Source organism: Carassius carassius, chromosome 24, assembly GCF_963082965.1.
Source record: "Carassius carassius chromosome 24, fCarCar2.1, whole genome shotgun sequence".
NCBI lineage: Eukaryota > Metazoa > Chordata > Actinopteri > Cypriniformes > Cyprinidae > Carassius > Carassius carassius.
This window is the reverse complement of record NC_081778.1, coordinates 18,809,225-18,822,177: the sequence shown is the minus strand read 5'-3', so window position 1 is coordinate 18,822,177 and position 12,953 is coordinate 18,809,225. Positions and strand designations below refer to the sequence as shown.

The 12,953-nt window shown below is 37.3% G+C and overlaps 1 protein-coding gene and 1 long non-coding RNA gene across 2 annotated transcripts; one reads left to right on the top strand and one right to left on the bottom strand.

Moving 5' to 3' along the window:
* Positions 1–989: 989 nt before the first annotated feature.
* LOC132103648 (protein transport protein Sec61 subunit beta-like) lies at positions 990–5,730 on the bottom strand. The gene is made up of 4 exons (XM_059508740.1): positions 5,563–5,730; positions 5,053–5,150; positions 4,647–4,751; positions 990–1,279 (listed from the first exon to the last, which is right to left on the bottom strand). The coding sequence occupies exons 1-4, from the start codon at positions 5,563–5,565 to the stop codon at positions 1,192–1,194; spliced, it is 294 nt and encodes a 97-aa protein (XP_059364723.1). The 5' UTR covers positions 5,566–5,730; the 3' UTR covers positions 990–1,191.
* On the top strand, positions 3,020–3,588 carry LOC132103647 (uncharacterized). The gene is made up of 3 exons (XR_009423425.1): positions 3,020–3,213; positions 3,244–3,337; positions 3,470–3,588. It is a non-coding gene; the product is annotated as an uncharacterized LOC132103647 (long non-coding RNA).
* Positions 5,731–12,953: the final 7,223 nt, after the last annotated feature.

Here is a 12,953-nt window from a genome sequence, read left to right as displayed (position 1 = left end):
ATCCTGACACCATTCATGTGTGGGGTTGCTTCTCATCCAATGGAGTGGGCTCACTCACAATTCTGCCCAAAAACACAGCCATGAATAAAGAATGGTACCAAAACACCCTCCAACAGCAACTTCTTCCAACAATCCAACAACAGTTTGGTGAAGAACAATGCATTTTCCGGCACGATGGAGCACCGTGCCATAAGGCAAAAGTGAGAACTAAGCGGCTTGGGGACCAGAATGTTGAAATTTTGGCCTGGAAACTCCCCAGATCTTAATCCCATTGAGAACTTGTGGTCAATCCTCAAGAGGCGGGTGGACAAACAAAAACCCACTAATTCTGACAAACTCCAAGAAGTGATTATGAAAGCATGAGTTGCTATCAGTCAGGATTTGGCCCAGAAGTTGATTGAGAGCATGCCCAGTCGAATTGTAGAGGTCCTGAAAAAGAAGGGCCAACACTGCAAATACTGACTCTTTGCATAAATGTCATGTAATTGTCGATAAAAGCCTTTGAAACGTATGAAGTGCTTGTAATTATATTTCAGTACATCACAGAAACAACTAAAACAACGATCTAAAAGCAGTTTAGCAGCAAACTTTTTGAATACTAATATTTATGTAATTCTCAAAACTTATGGCCATGACCGTATATATTTGTGTTGCAGAGAAAATCTGGGTTGATGGGAAATAGTTGCAGGTTCAAAGGAATTGGGGAAATAGCAAATATTGCATCACGCTCAGAGACGGGTGTAGCTGGTGTGGTTTGTGCACCAACTCTGCATGTCTGGAATGCACATTTGCATACAACTCTTTATGTCACAAACTGAAGATATGCAAATTACACCCTGTGATGCAAATCACACCCTTTCTTTTTTTCCCCCACTGTAGATGAAAGAACAACAACAGTGTTTTTTATGGCATTTTATTGTACAATTTTACATATTAGTTTGCACAAATGTTTAACAAAAAAAAAAGTCCTGATTTGTTGTGCAAAAAAAAAAAAAAAAAAAAAAACTGATGCTTTTTAAATTACCAAATGGTTGTAGTTGCAGGGTAAACTTCTGTGGGGGTGAAAACCCCTTGAAATGGAGGTTTTATAAAAGAAAAAGGGATTGGGGTGTTGATAGTCAGAGTTTGGTCCAAGTCCAATGGCTTAAGATTCAGTGACAGGTTTCAGGGTCGGAGTCCAGAGGTGCAGGTTTAGGAGCGGGTGTATTTTCCCCAGATGTGCAGCATGAATACAGATGCTATAAAGAGCAGACTCATCACTAAAACTGGTACTGGACCACTGCAACAAAGGAGAAAGAGAAATAGATTGAATTACTGCCTCATTAGGGTCATTAAATAATAATAATAAAAAAAATAGGATCGACCAAACTCAGTAAATATTTCTCAAAATTCAGTTACAATAATAGGGGGATTTAAATAAAGTTCAGCGCAAATTTCCTCCCAGTGGACCAATCAGGGCTGCTCATCTTGATCACGTGATAGAAGACGGGGTAATTAGGATTCTAAATGCTGGCAAGTTGGATACAGCTAACAAGCTAGTCGGAAAATGTGGGGCTTTATTAAAGGAGGAACTGACCATCCCTTGAGTCGCTAGGCAGCCACGTAACTATGCTGACTGAAGGCCCACCCCTCAGGCTTTAATTGATGTGACCTTTTCTGACGGAACTTTAATTAAGCTCAAAACACACAGACACACGAATCCTAAAGAGTGAAAAATACTTCACACATCACTCCACACAGACTCTCCTACTCTAAGAGACTCTTGACTGTAAACACTGCCACTGTAAATCCATTCTGACATGCTCAGCTAATGCGGACATATGGAATGAACAGATGTAACCTTTCCCATGTAAAACAGTGCTTTAAAAAAAAAAAAAAAAAAAAAGGGCAAAAATTGCTCCATAAGAAAACACTATTATAGAAGTTAGCTGCAGAGAGAGAATGGCTCTAAATACAGCACACACACACACACAGCTGTAGAAGGGGGAAATGGCAGGGGAGACATCAAATAAAGACGGAGGTTGAGCCCACGAGGCCAATTTCCTGTCGTTAAAATGTAATGCTTATCCTTATAAATGCTAAACCTCCCAGAACCCTCTGCCCCTCCCTTTCATGTCACTTTCTGTTGAGTTGAGGGAATGAATTAAAAATGAGCACCGGTGTTAGTTCTTTACACATTATTTCTCAAATCGTAACCTTAGTTTGTCCTTAAATTAAGAAATAAAAAAAAATAACATGATTTCATAGCTAGTAGACCCCCCACCCCCCCACCACAGAGCCTTTTGTTAAAAAAACAAATCATAACGACCAGCATTAAAAAAAAAGGAAAAATACAGACTGTATACAATAAAATTACATAGCAAAATGTTTTTATTACAAAAAAAGAGCACTGAATAAAAATATGAAAAAGAAAACTGCTCAGCATCTAAACATGTCTTTGTAATTCAACAATATTTAATCTAAATTGTCTGACTGTACATGAAATTTTTAATTCCTTTATTTTTACAGTTTATTTTAAAATACATGCCAGTTAAATATCAAAATAATTGTTTTCCAAAACTGTACTCACGTCACTGTTTGTAAGAATTTTATTATGAAAACCTCTGCTAAAAATATAAATTACATTTTCAAAAATAATCTTACTTAAGTTTGAGCATGTTTAGGCTCTCAACAATGCGATTCACTTTGGAGAATATAGCTACAAGCAGCGATGACGGGCCCAAGCCACCGGTGCATCAAGAACACCCCAGTGGCATCAGACAAATGTGCACAGCAGGCACATGCATTTACAGTAATCCTCTAGCAGTGTGGTTTTAAGGGTTACAGGAATGAAAGGGTTACACTATAACATCAAGTGTGAAACACACACACAATAATATATAAAAGTGCAGTGCCCTGCGTTTTTTTATGTTGCTAGGCAACCAACGAATCAGCTTGGTTGGGCCACTCTTAGCAGCAACAACTGCAATCGAGTATTTGTGATAACTTGCAATGAGTCTGTTACAGCGCTGGGGAGGAATTTTAGTTCAATCATGTATGCAGAAATTGTTGTAATTGAGCCACATTAGAGGGTGAGCATGAACCGCCTTTAAGGTCATGCCACAGCATCTCAGTAGGATTCAGGTCAGGACTTTGACTAGGCCACTCCAAAGTCTTCATTTTTTATTTCTTCAGCTATTCAGAGGTGGACTTGCTGGTGTGTTTTGAATCATTGTCCTGCAGCAGAACCCAAGTTCACTTCAGCTTGAGGTCGCAAACAGATGGCCAGACATTGTCATTCAGGATTTTTTGGTAAACAGCAGAATTCATGGTTCCATTTATCACAGCAAGTCTTCCAGTTCCTGAAGCAGCAGCCCCAGACCATCACACTACCACCAACACCATATTTTACTGTTTGTATGATGTTCTTTTTCTGAAATGTGGTGTTACTTTTACAGCAGACGTAATGGGACACACACCTTCCAAAAAGTTCAACTTATGCCTTATCAGTCCACAGAGTCTTTTACCTAAAGTCTTGGGGATCATCAAGATGTTTTCTGGCAAAACGGAGATGAGCCTTTATGTTCTTTTTGCTCAGCAGGAGTTTTCATCTTGGAACTGTGCCATGCACACTACTTTAGCCCAGACTCTTACTTATGGTGGAGTCATGAAAACTGACCTTAATGGAGGCAAGTGAGGCCTGCAGTTCTTTGGATGTTGTTGTGGGGTCTTTTGTGACCTCTTGGATGAGTCGCCGCTGTGCTATTGGTGTAATTTTGGTCAGCCAGCCATTCCTGGGAAGGTACTCCACTGTTCCATGTTTTTGCCATTTGTGAATAATGGCTCTCACTGTGGTTCACTGGAGTCCCAAGGCTTTATAACCTTTTCCAGACCGATAGATCTCAATTACGTTCTATCTCATTTGTTTCGGAATTTCTTTGGATCACGGCATGATGTCTAGCTTTTAAGGGATCTTTTGGTCTACTTCACTTTGTCAGGCAGGTTCTATTTAAGAGATTTCTTTATTGTGAACAGGTGTGGCAGTAATCAGGCCTGGGTGTGGCTACAGAAATTGAACTCCGGTGTTAAACCACAGTCTTAACAGGGGGGCGAACATTTCTTCACACAGGGCCATGTAGTTTTGGATTTTGTTTTCCCTTAATAATACAAACCTTCATTTAAAAACTGCATGTTGTGTTTACTTGTGTTATCTCTGACTAATATTTAAATTTGTTTGATGATCTGAAATATTAAAGTGTTACAAAAAAAAAAAAATCAGGAAGGGAGCCAACACTGTAAACTACCTGTTTCTCGCCATAATTTAATTTCCGTGCCACAGCCAAACTGTTCAAGATATGAAGAATCTCTTGGCTATATTGCATCTCCAATGTCTTGAAGACATGTTGACCAATTTTGGTGGCGATCGAATGAAAATCCTAGGAGGAGTATCACAAATTCCACAAGTGTAATATTTTTATTTAATATTCTAATTGTTTTTACTGTGACTTTTTAGAAATGTAATGCATCCTTGCTAAATAAAAGTATTTATTTTTCTAAAAAAAATAAATAAAAAAATTGACACCAAACTTTAAAACGTTGGTCTAACTTGTTTTTTTTTATCTCTGAGTAAAAGTATTAAACATTCTGTATTCTGTGTGAGTACTCACACTTTAAGTCCTGGTGAGTCCTCAGTGTAAAAGCGCCACATCCCTCCAGTGCCAGCTGATGCTGTGGATCTGCCTCCGCTGCGAGCACCACTGCTAGGGGCTTTCCTGAGAAAAAACAACAACAAAAATCTATCTGCTTAAAAATTCATAAATAAAAGTGTCAGATAATATCAAACACTCAAACTGAATAAATATGTCAACCGATTAATTAAAACACCGATGATGTCAAATTCACAGGACAAAACACTGATTAAGACCTCAACAGTCCACTGGGACTTATAGAGTTCTAATTAAACATGATCATTATGGGTCTGCTGATCAAATCGCAGACATACAAAGAAAGCTCTTTGATTCAGCTTGATGGTGTATTAAGACCCAAACAAATCTGATTTTGTGAGGTCCTCACCTCTGTCTGACTGAGGTGCCAGCGGTGCGGGGGGCCACGCTCTTACTGGGGGAACGGCTGGAGGCACCAACATTTGTAGCACTGACTGCGGGTCCAGGCTGAAAAAAAACGATACATTACTACACGTTCAAACCTACATAATAGTGAGATAATGCAACATATAGATGATAGTAAAGTTAATTTTCACGCTAAGAGAATGTGTCAGGTTTAGACTGAAGAGTTGGTGTGGCGTTCGAAAGAGCCACGTCTCCCAAACAAATGCGGAGCGAACGAACCCTACAAACTTTGAATATTTATCCAAAACCCCAATTCCAGTGATTAAAAATCAAATCTAAGTGTCTGCTTAGTAAATAAATAACAGAACTAAGTTAATTATTCCAATAACGGTAACTGTACGTTACTACGGAGCATGACTGGCTACCAGATAGCAATCCAGATACAATGGTAAACACGCGCAAAACACTTATTATAAAGCTATACAACTACCAAAGGCTGTATTAAGAAACTTACCATTTTGTTTAATAGTATATGTTTAGGACACTGTGGGTAAAAAGAATGAATCTAGCTGACTGCCTCCTGTGACTGAACTCCTGCCGACCAAAACCACTAACGTTACAACAAGAAGGGAGCCTATTGATGACGTTTCACTGAGAAGGCCACGACAGCCGTAGAAAGGACCCTCAAAGGAACCCTTAGCGTGCCTGATCGGAACTATGACCCAGCGCATTCCATTTGAACACATTTAGGCTGGTTTCTGAGCATCGATTTGCAATGAAACGTCAAAACAGATCATACTACAAACAAAGAATTTCAGCAATTTTTTTTTTTTTAATACATTTTTTTCAACTTCAAACCATACAACACAAGAAGACATACCACATAACAAACGACTATCGCACATTACACCTTCTTACAAAAAATCTGCGAAGGAAAAATCCTCCCTAACTAAAATGTAGTAAACACCAGTTATTTAAACAAAATAATTTGACCTTATCAGCTATAATGTATGTTAATTAATAAGTACATAAAACAATAACAACTCAACCAAGGAAATATAACTAAAAATAAATAAACTTAAGAACAATTCAAATTCCCTAACATAGGGGTTTATATCAACTGATATTCTGATATAAGTGAGAAGTTAGACAAGTGAAGTCAATTAGAAGCACGCACTTGATTGTACAGCACTCACTATTTATAATATTCCAGTTAAATCCGAGATTACATATTTAGGCATTATGATAACTAAAAACCAAGATAAAAGATGTACACTGAATTTTGATCCGGTTATAATAAAAGCCCAAAGAAGATTCAATGCATGGTTGCAGAGAGACTTGAGCTTGAGAGGCAGAATAGCCTACTGCTTGCTAAGGCGGAGGGCATCTCCAGGCTTACATACTCCGCACTCTCTCTATATGTGGACAACAAAATTTGTAAATCAGTTGATAAAATCCTGTTTAATTTTGTTTGGAAAAATAAAATCCATTATATTAAGAAGTCTGTATTAATGAACACGTATGAGCATGGTGGGTTGAATTTCCTTGATTTCTCTTCTTTGAACAACACTTTCAAAATTAATTGGATTAGACAGTTTTTGTGTAACCCAAACTCAATCTGGAATTTTATCCCCAATTACTTTTTTTCCAAATTAGGTGGTCTCCCTTTCCTATTGATCTGTAATTATAATATTGCTAGAATCCCTTACAATTTATATAAATTTCACAAACAGGCATTACTTGCATGGTCATTAATCTTTAAGCACAATTTCTCCCCTCACCGGTACTTCATTTGGAACAATCAAGACATTTTATATAAGAGAAAATCTTTGTTTTTTAGTAGTTGGTTTGAGAAAAACGTTCTGACTGTTTCCCAGTTATTTAACTCAGAAGGTCTTCTTTTAAGTTATGAAGAATTTTTATGTAAATTTAATTTTCCAGTAACTCCCAAAGAATTTTCCATTGTCATGGATGCTATTCCTAAAGGTGCTGTTATGCTTTTAAGGGACTCTGTTAGATCATCCAGCACTTTATCTATTTCTTTAGACCCATTTGAAATCCCAGTAGGAAAACTATGCTTTCTGTCACCTTCTTCATCACGTAACTTTAAGATTAGATCACTTTTTCAAAAGGAGCTTGTAACAACTCCTTACGTTGTGTTTTATTGGAGGAATGTGGTTGATCATATTGATTGGAAAAAAGTATGGACTCTGTCTTCGAAATACATAATAACAAACAAGGTTAGAGAGATCTCATTCAAATTATTACACATTTTACCCAACTAAAGTGTTTTTGAAAAGATTTAAATCAGACATCGATACAAGCTGTTGTTTTTGTGGTGACCCTAATGAAACAGATGTACATATATTTTGGGATTGTCCTCACACTAAGCAATTTTGGATTGAATTCTGTAGTGTTGTCAATCGCAGTGTGCTCCATGGTTTCTCTCTGCTTTTTAAGGATGTACTGTTTGGCTTCTTTAATATACCAAAAGATAAAATTAAGGAATATTTTATTATTAACCTATTATTACTTCTTGCAAAATTTCACATTCACCGTAGTAAATTCAATCGTCAAAATCCTTTATATATTGTTTTTGAAAAAGAGGCTCAACAGTATATTCAAACTATTTCATCTTCAAAGAATCTCAAAGCTTGTAAAATGATTCATTTATTTAATATTTTTAATTTATTTTGTTAAAGTTTTTGTTTTGTATTATTTATTTACTGTTGCATATGTCTGTTAATGATGCTTTGCACGTAGTGTCACCTCTTTGCACGTGATGTTGATATTATCTGTATTTGTATCTTTGGTACCTTGGCATTAAAAAAAAAAAGAAGCACGCACTACCTGGGGGTCGGGCATACTTTTTTTATTAATTTTTTTTGTATGTATACTGTATATTGTTTTTTTTTTTTTTTATTGCAGAACAACATACATATACAGAGGAACACAATGTATTATAACATTCAAAACAGCATCAAACAATGAAAAAAAAAATAATAATTACACAGGGGAAAATAAAAAAAATTACAAAGAAAAGGATTCAAAAATTCTATACATCCGTTTAGCTTTTTTATTTCTTGCTTCTTTTAGGGCTTCAATATAATGTTTAAGCCCAATTTCAAATAATATGATGTTAGGTTTATTATTTGACCATTTCTGCTTGTGTATATAGTATTTTCCATACATAATTATTAAGTTAACAACAAAATTTTGCTCCACACTCTTATTTTTGTATAACAAAAAATATCTTTATCAGATAGATGAATCTTTACTTTTGTAAATTTACTCAAACTGAGCTTGATGACGTAGATGTCATGTGAGCAACCTGTCTGACAATTGTAAGTCCTCTAATCGCTGTGCCAAGAGAAATCTGAATCACCCACCGAATCTTGCAGAGAAGGCGAACGTGAACGGGAGCAGATTTTTGTAAGAATTTTGATAACTTATCTCCCTTGACTTTATACCTCCACGCCCCCCCCCCCCCCCCCCCGATAGCCTCATAGACAGTAAAAGATTGTCTGCGAGCTTCTCCTCCTGTCCATAAGGTAATTTCTCTACTGTGCGACAGAGAGTCGCAGGTTATGACGCAATCGTTAGCCTGTCTTCTACGGGGACATAACGTAAGATACAAGTAATGGAGCCTTTTATACAATTTCGTGGTTCTTTAGAAATAATTAATGGACAATTGGATTCTTTAAACGCCTTAGATGTAAAGTTATTCGCTGTCAAAGTGACGCAAAAATGAATGGGAGTCAATGGAATGCTAACAGCAGGTGGGGTCCGCTAGCCAATGGCGGCGCCCAGGGCTGCTTCAATAAAATATGAAACCCTGCCCCCTGTGTGCGATGGAGGATGTGACCAGACCAGAGTTGGGCAGACATTTTGGCTCAGTCAGGAAGCCAGTTTCACAAAATCGCGAGCTTTGAGCCATATTTGATCATTCATACAGTTAGTTTCAGTATATGTAAGTTTAGGTGAGTGCTTTCTCGAAACAATATTTTGAAACATTTTGTCTGGTTAACTGACACTGTAAGCACAATTTGATTTTGTGTAAACAAAATTAATACATATGTTGTTACAGTGTTACTGCTTAGTATGTAGCAGGGTAAATAATACTGAGTCTAAACTTATGTTTAACTAAATATATGACATTGAGAAAGAATACTTATGTTTTTCCAGCTCTGAATTCACATGTCCAGCGTGTTCATAGATATCTGCAGACATTAAATATTGCAGGACTGTATAGAATATATAAGAGATTAATATGACAGACTGTGACCAAAGCCCCTTTCACACTGCCATTCCGGCAAATACACGGGTAAAGTGTTCCGGCAATTGTTCCCGGGTCGCTAGATTTTGCACTTTCACACTACCAGTGATTACCCGGGATATGTGCGTGCCTTCACACACAATCCATAAAGATCCCATAACGACACGTGACATCAGGGCGTGACATGTAATGTACGAGTTGAAAACGTTAGGCACATTATACTTTCACTGAAGCAAGCGAACGATATCGGCGTCAGCGCGGAAAGTGAGGAACAAACTGATCTCTGCCTCATTACAGTTTGCATGATTTTTAACGTTGATCTTCCTTCAAAACAGTCGGTAAAAGAGTCGGCGATAACGCGCATCATCACTTCGACACGGCATTAGATCTGGCTTTTGTTCACACAGCGCTCGTCCCGGGTTGAACCCGGCAATGTTACTAGGTCCCCGACCCGGGTTCAATGCCGGAATCAATCCTGGGACGTGGTTGCTTTCACACAGAAGGTGACCCGGCAATGTTCCGGCAATATGCCGGGTTGGACGTGCAGTGTGAAAGGGGCTCAAGTGACATGAACGTGCGCGCATACTGGCCTGTTGTAACACACAGTGACATGAGATACCTGATGTGATCAAGATTAATCTTCTGATAAAAACATTGTTAACTTTATATGCAACGCTTGTGTGTGTGTGTATTCTTAACCATGTTTTCTGTTAGAGATTTGCACCCTCAGTTGATTTTTTTTTTAATCTTGCGTGAAAACACTTGTTTTCTATGGCTTTTAATTGTTGATTTTTGGCAGATGTAAATTGTTTTAATTGTTTTTTATGTTATTGTTGTTTTTGTTTTAATTATTCTCATCTTGTTGTTTTGCTGTACAGTCCTTTGGTCTATTTTGTAGTGGAAAAAGAGCTCTATAAATAAAGTAGACTTGAGACTAGACTTAGGAACTTATGATTGGTAGAATATAAAAACAACAGAAGTCTAAGAAACGTCTTCATTTAGATAGCTAAGTAAACGCAAGTATGTGTGTGATAGACAGCATTGAGCAGTAACTAGTTACATGTAACAGAATTATGTAATTTAATTACAAAATAAATGTAATTGTAATTGGTTCACTGGGAAAAATGTGTAGCCTAATTAAATTACAGTTACTTATGAAAATGTTAATGACTACAAAGGAGTTTACATCTGAATTATTTCACACTCACACACCCACAAACAGATTTAATTGATTTCTATCATAAATTGTGGTGAATGCTCTAAAATATGAAACACCATTGTTTCAGGAGTTTAATACAGAGAATATGACACATACTTATTCGATAATGGTTTTATTTCATATTTGGGTTTATATATATGCATTATAATATAATATAAGTTGGGACATTTTATGAAATGCCATAAAATCAAGAATATAATAGGCCTATTTGTTCATTCAATTTAAACATTGTTTAATTGACTAAAGTACAAAGAAAAAAATCCAATGTTTTCACTGGCATACTTAATTTTATTTTGTAAATATGTACAAAGCGTACATATATGGCTGCAGAACAAAAAAGTTGGCATATTTACCACTGTCACATCAACTTTCCGTTTAATTACAATGATTAATTGTTTGGGAATTGAAGATAGTAATTGTTAAAGTTTTGCAATCCAAATTTTTGTCCAGTCTTGTCGTTATCATCATTGTCTGATTCTCCTTTTCATGACTGGTCATAGATTTTCAATAGGAGACAGATCTGGATTTCAGACAGGTCTATCCCACTCACTCTGTTGTCTACAAAACCATGCTGTTCAGTGATGCGCGGATTGATCCGAAATGAGCAGGTGCCTGCGGTCACCTGCGTTTACGAGTCATCCAAAAATATTTTTAATGATATTCGGGTCGCGGTCAGTCGGGTCGTTTGAAATAAAGATGCCAATTAAACCTTTGTAATTTATATAGAACTAGACACAATTTTGAAATACATTGGCCTACACTTTATTGGCTGAATAACTGGCCCGATTATAGAATGACCATCTGTCCCTCTTTACATTGTACTGTACAGCAATTTTACCCTTAGTCCCACCTCACGCAAATTCAGCATCAGTCCCTCTTTTTCATTCGACCCTGCCTAATAAATACATGGCTACGTCCATAGGCGTACTGTTAACTTATGTCCAATAGTTCAGAGGAGAGCAATAAAAGCGTTAGTCGATATGCTGAGTCGTACGTCAACCAAACTTATGACTGGTGCACGAATGCCTCCTCAACATTCTCAACAATCTCAAATTGAAGAGCACGCGTGCTGTTCGGTCAAGTTAAGCAGAAAAAGAGAAGATGCACTTCCGAGCCAGATAACGAACAAAAGACTGACTCGTTCACGAGTCAAGAACCGGTTGCATCAGTTTTCGGATCACCAGTAGTTCTTTCGGACAGTTCGATTCACCGGTTCTTTTGCGCTCGACGTAATGGCGTCATCTGCGATGATTGCCCTTGATTCAAGCCTTCAGTTTACACCCGGTCACAACACTAGCACAGAATCAGTTCAGAATCAATCACCGAAAGAATCAGTTCGGTTCATGTGCTCTGTGTGTCAGTCTGCTTCACACTGAATCACACATGCGCAGTATCATCAGCTCCTCGATTCTTCTTATCTGGCTCGGCTCGGTGTTCATCTTCAGTTCTCTCTTCACAGCAGTTCAGTCAGTGTACTGTTTGAGTGCATGCATTACTCCGGGATATTGGTTTGTTTGAACTCAGAGGGAGTGTCAGCCACGTTAAAAAAGTTAACAGCTTAAGTCATTTGTGGATTAATGCGTATTAGAGATGCGAACCGTTTAAAACGATTCAGTTCGATTTGGTGAACTGAATGATTCGTTCGCGAACCGGATATCCAGCTGCTTTGTTTTGAACTCTCTCACACAACAGACACGGAAGAGAAGAAAATGCTGAATAAAGTCGTAGTTTTTGCTATTTTTGAACCAAAATGTATTTTCGATGTTTCAAAGAATTTTAACTGACCCTCTGATGATGTCACATGGACTACTTTGATGATGTTTTTCTTACCTTTCTGGACATGGACAGTATACCGTACACACAGCTTCAATGGAGGGACTGAGAGCTCTCGGACTAAATCTAAAATATCTTAAACTGTGTTCCAAAGATAAACGGAGGTCTTACGGGTTTGAAACAACATGAGGGTAAGTTATTAATTACATAATTTTGCTATCTGGGTGAACTAACCCTTTAATGCCTTGCTCTACACAGTTTTCTCTGGATTCCCTTAATCTTTTCCCAATATTATGTATGGTAGTTGCTGAAAGACCTAAATTCTTTGTGATTTTGCATGTGATTTTTGATGTGTTTTACACCTCACAAAATTTTTCATAAAGTGATGAGCCGTAATCCAGCCTTGTTTGCAAAGACTGAGATGTCCCTTTTATATTCAACCATGACACCCTCACCTAATACTTACTGTAAACTGTTTCAAAACAGTTTAATTTGGATATTCTAAAACCGTTTCACTTTTATTTAGTCTCTGTCCCAACTTTTTATGAGTGTGTTGCAGCCATCAAAATCAAAATGTGTTTATATTTACAAAATACATTTAAGTTGGTCATTGAAAGCTTTGCAAATCTTTATCAAA

Bases quoted from the DNA above. Each gene is read 5' to 3' on its own strand.
- LOC132103648 (XM_059508740.1), bottom strand. The intron at 4,752-5,052 runs GTGAGGACCTCA...GTTTTTTCTCAG, and splicing joins GGCACCTCAGTCAGACAGAG to GAAAGCCCCTAGCAGTGGTG. The intron at 1,280-4,646 runs GTGAGTACTCAC...CCTTTGTTGCAG, and splicing joins GACTCACCAGGACTTAAAGT to TGGTCCAGTACCAGTTTTAG.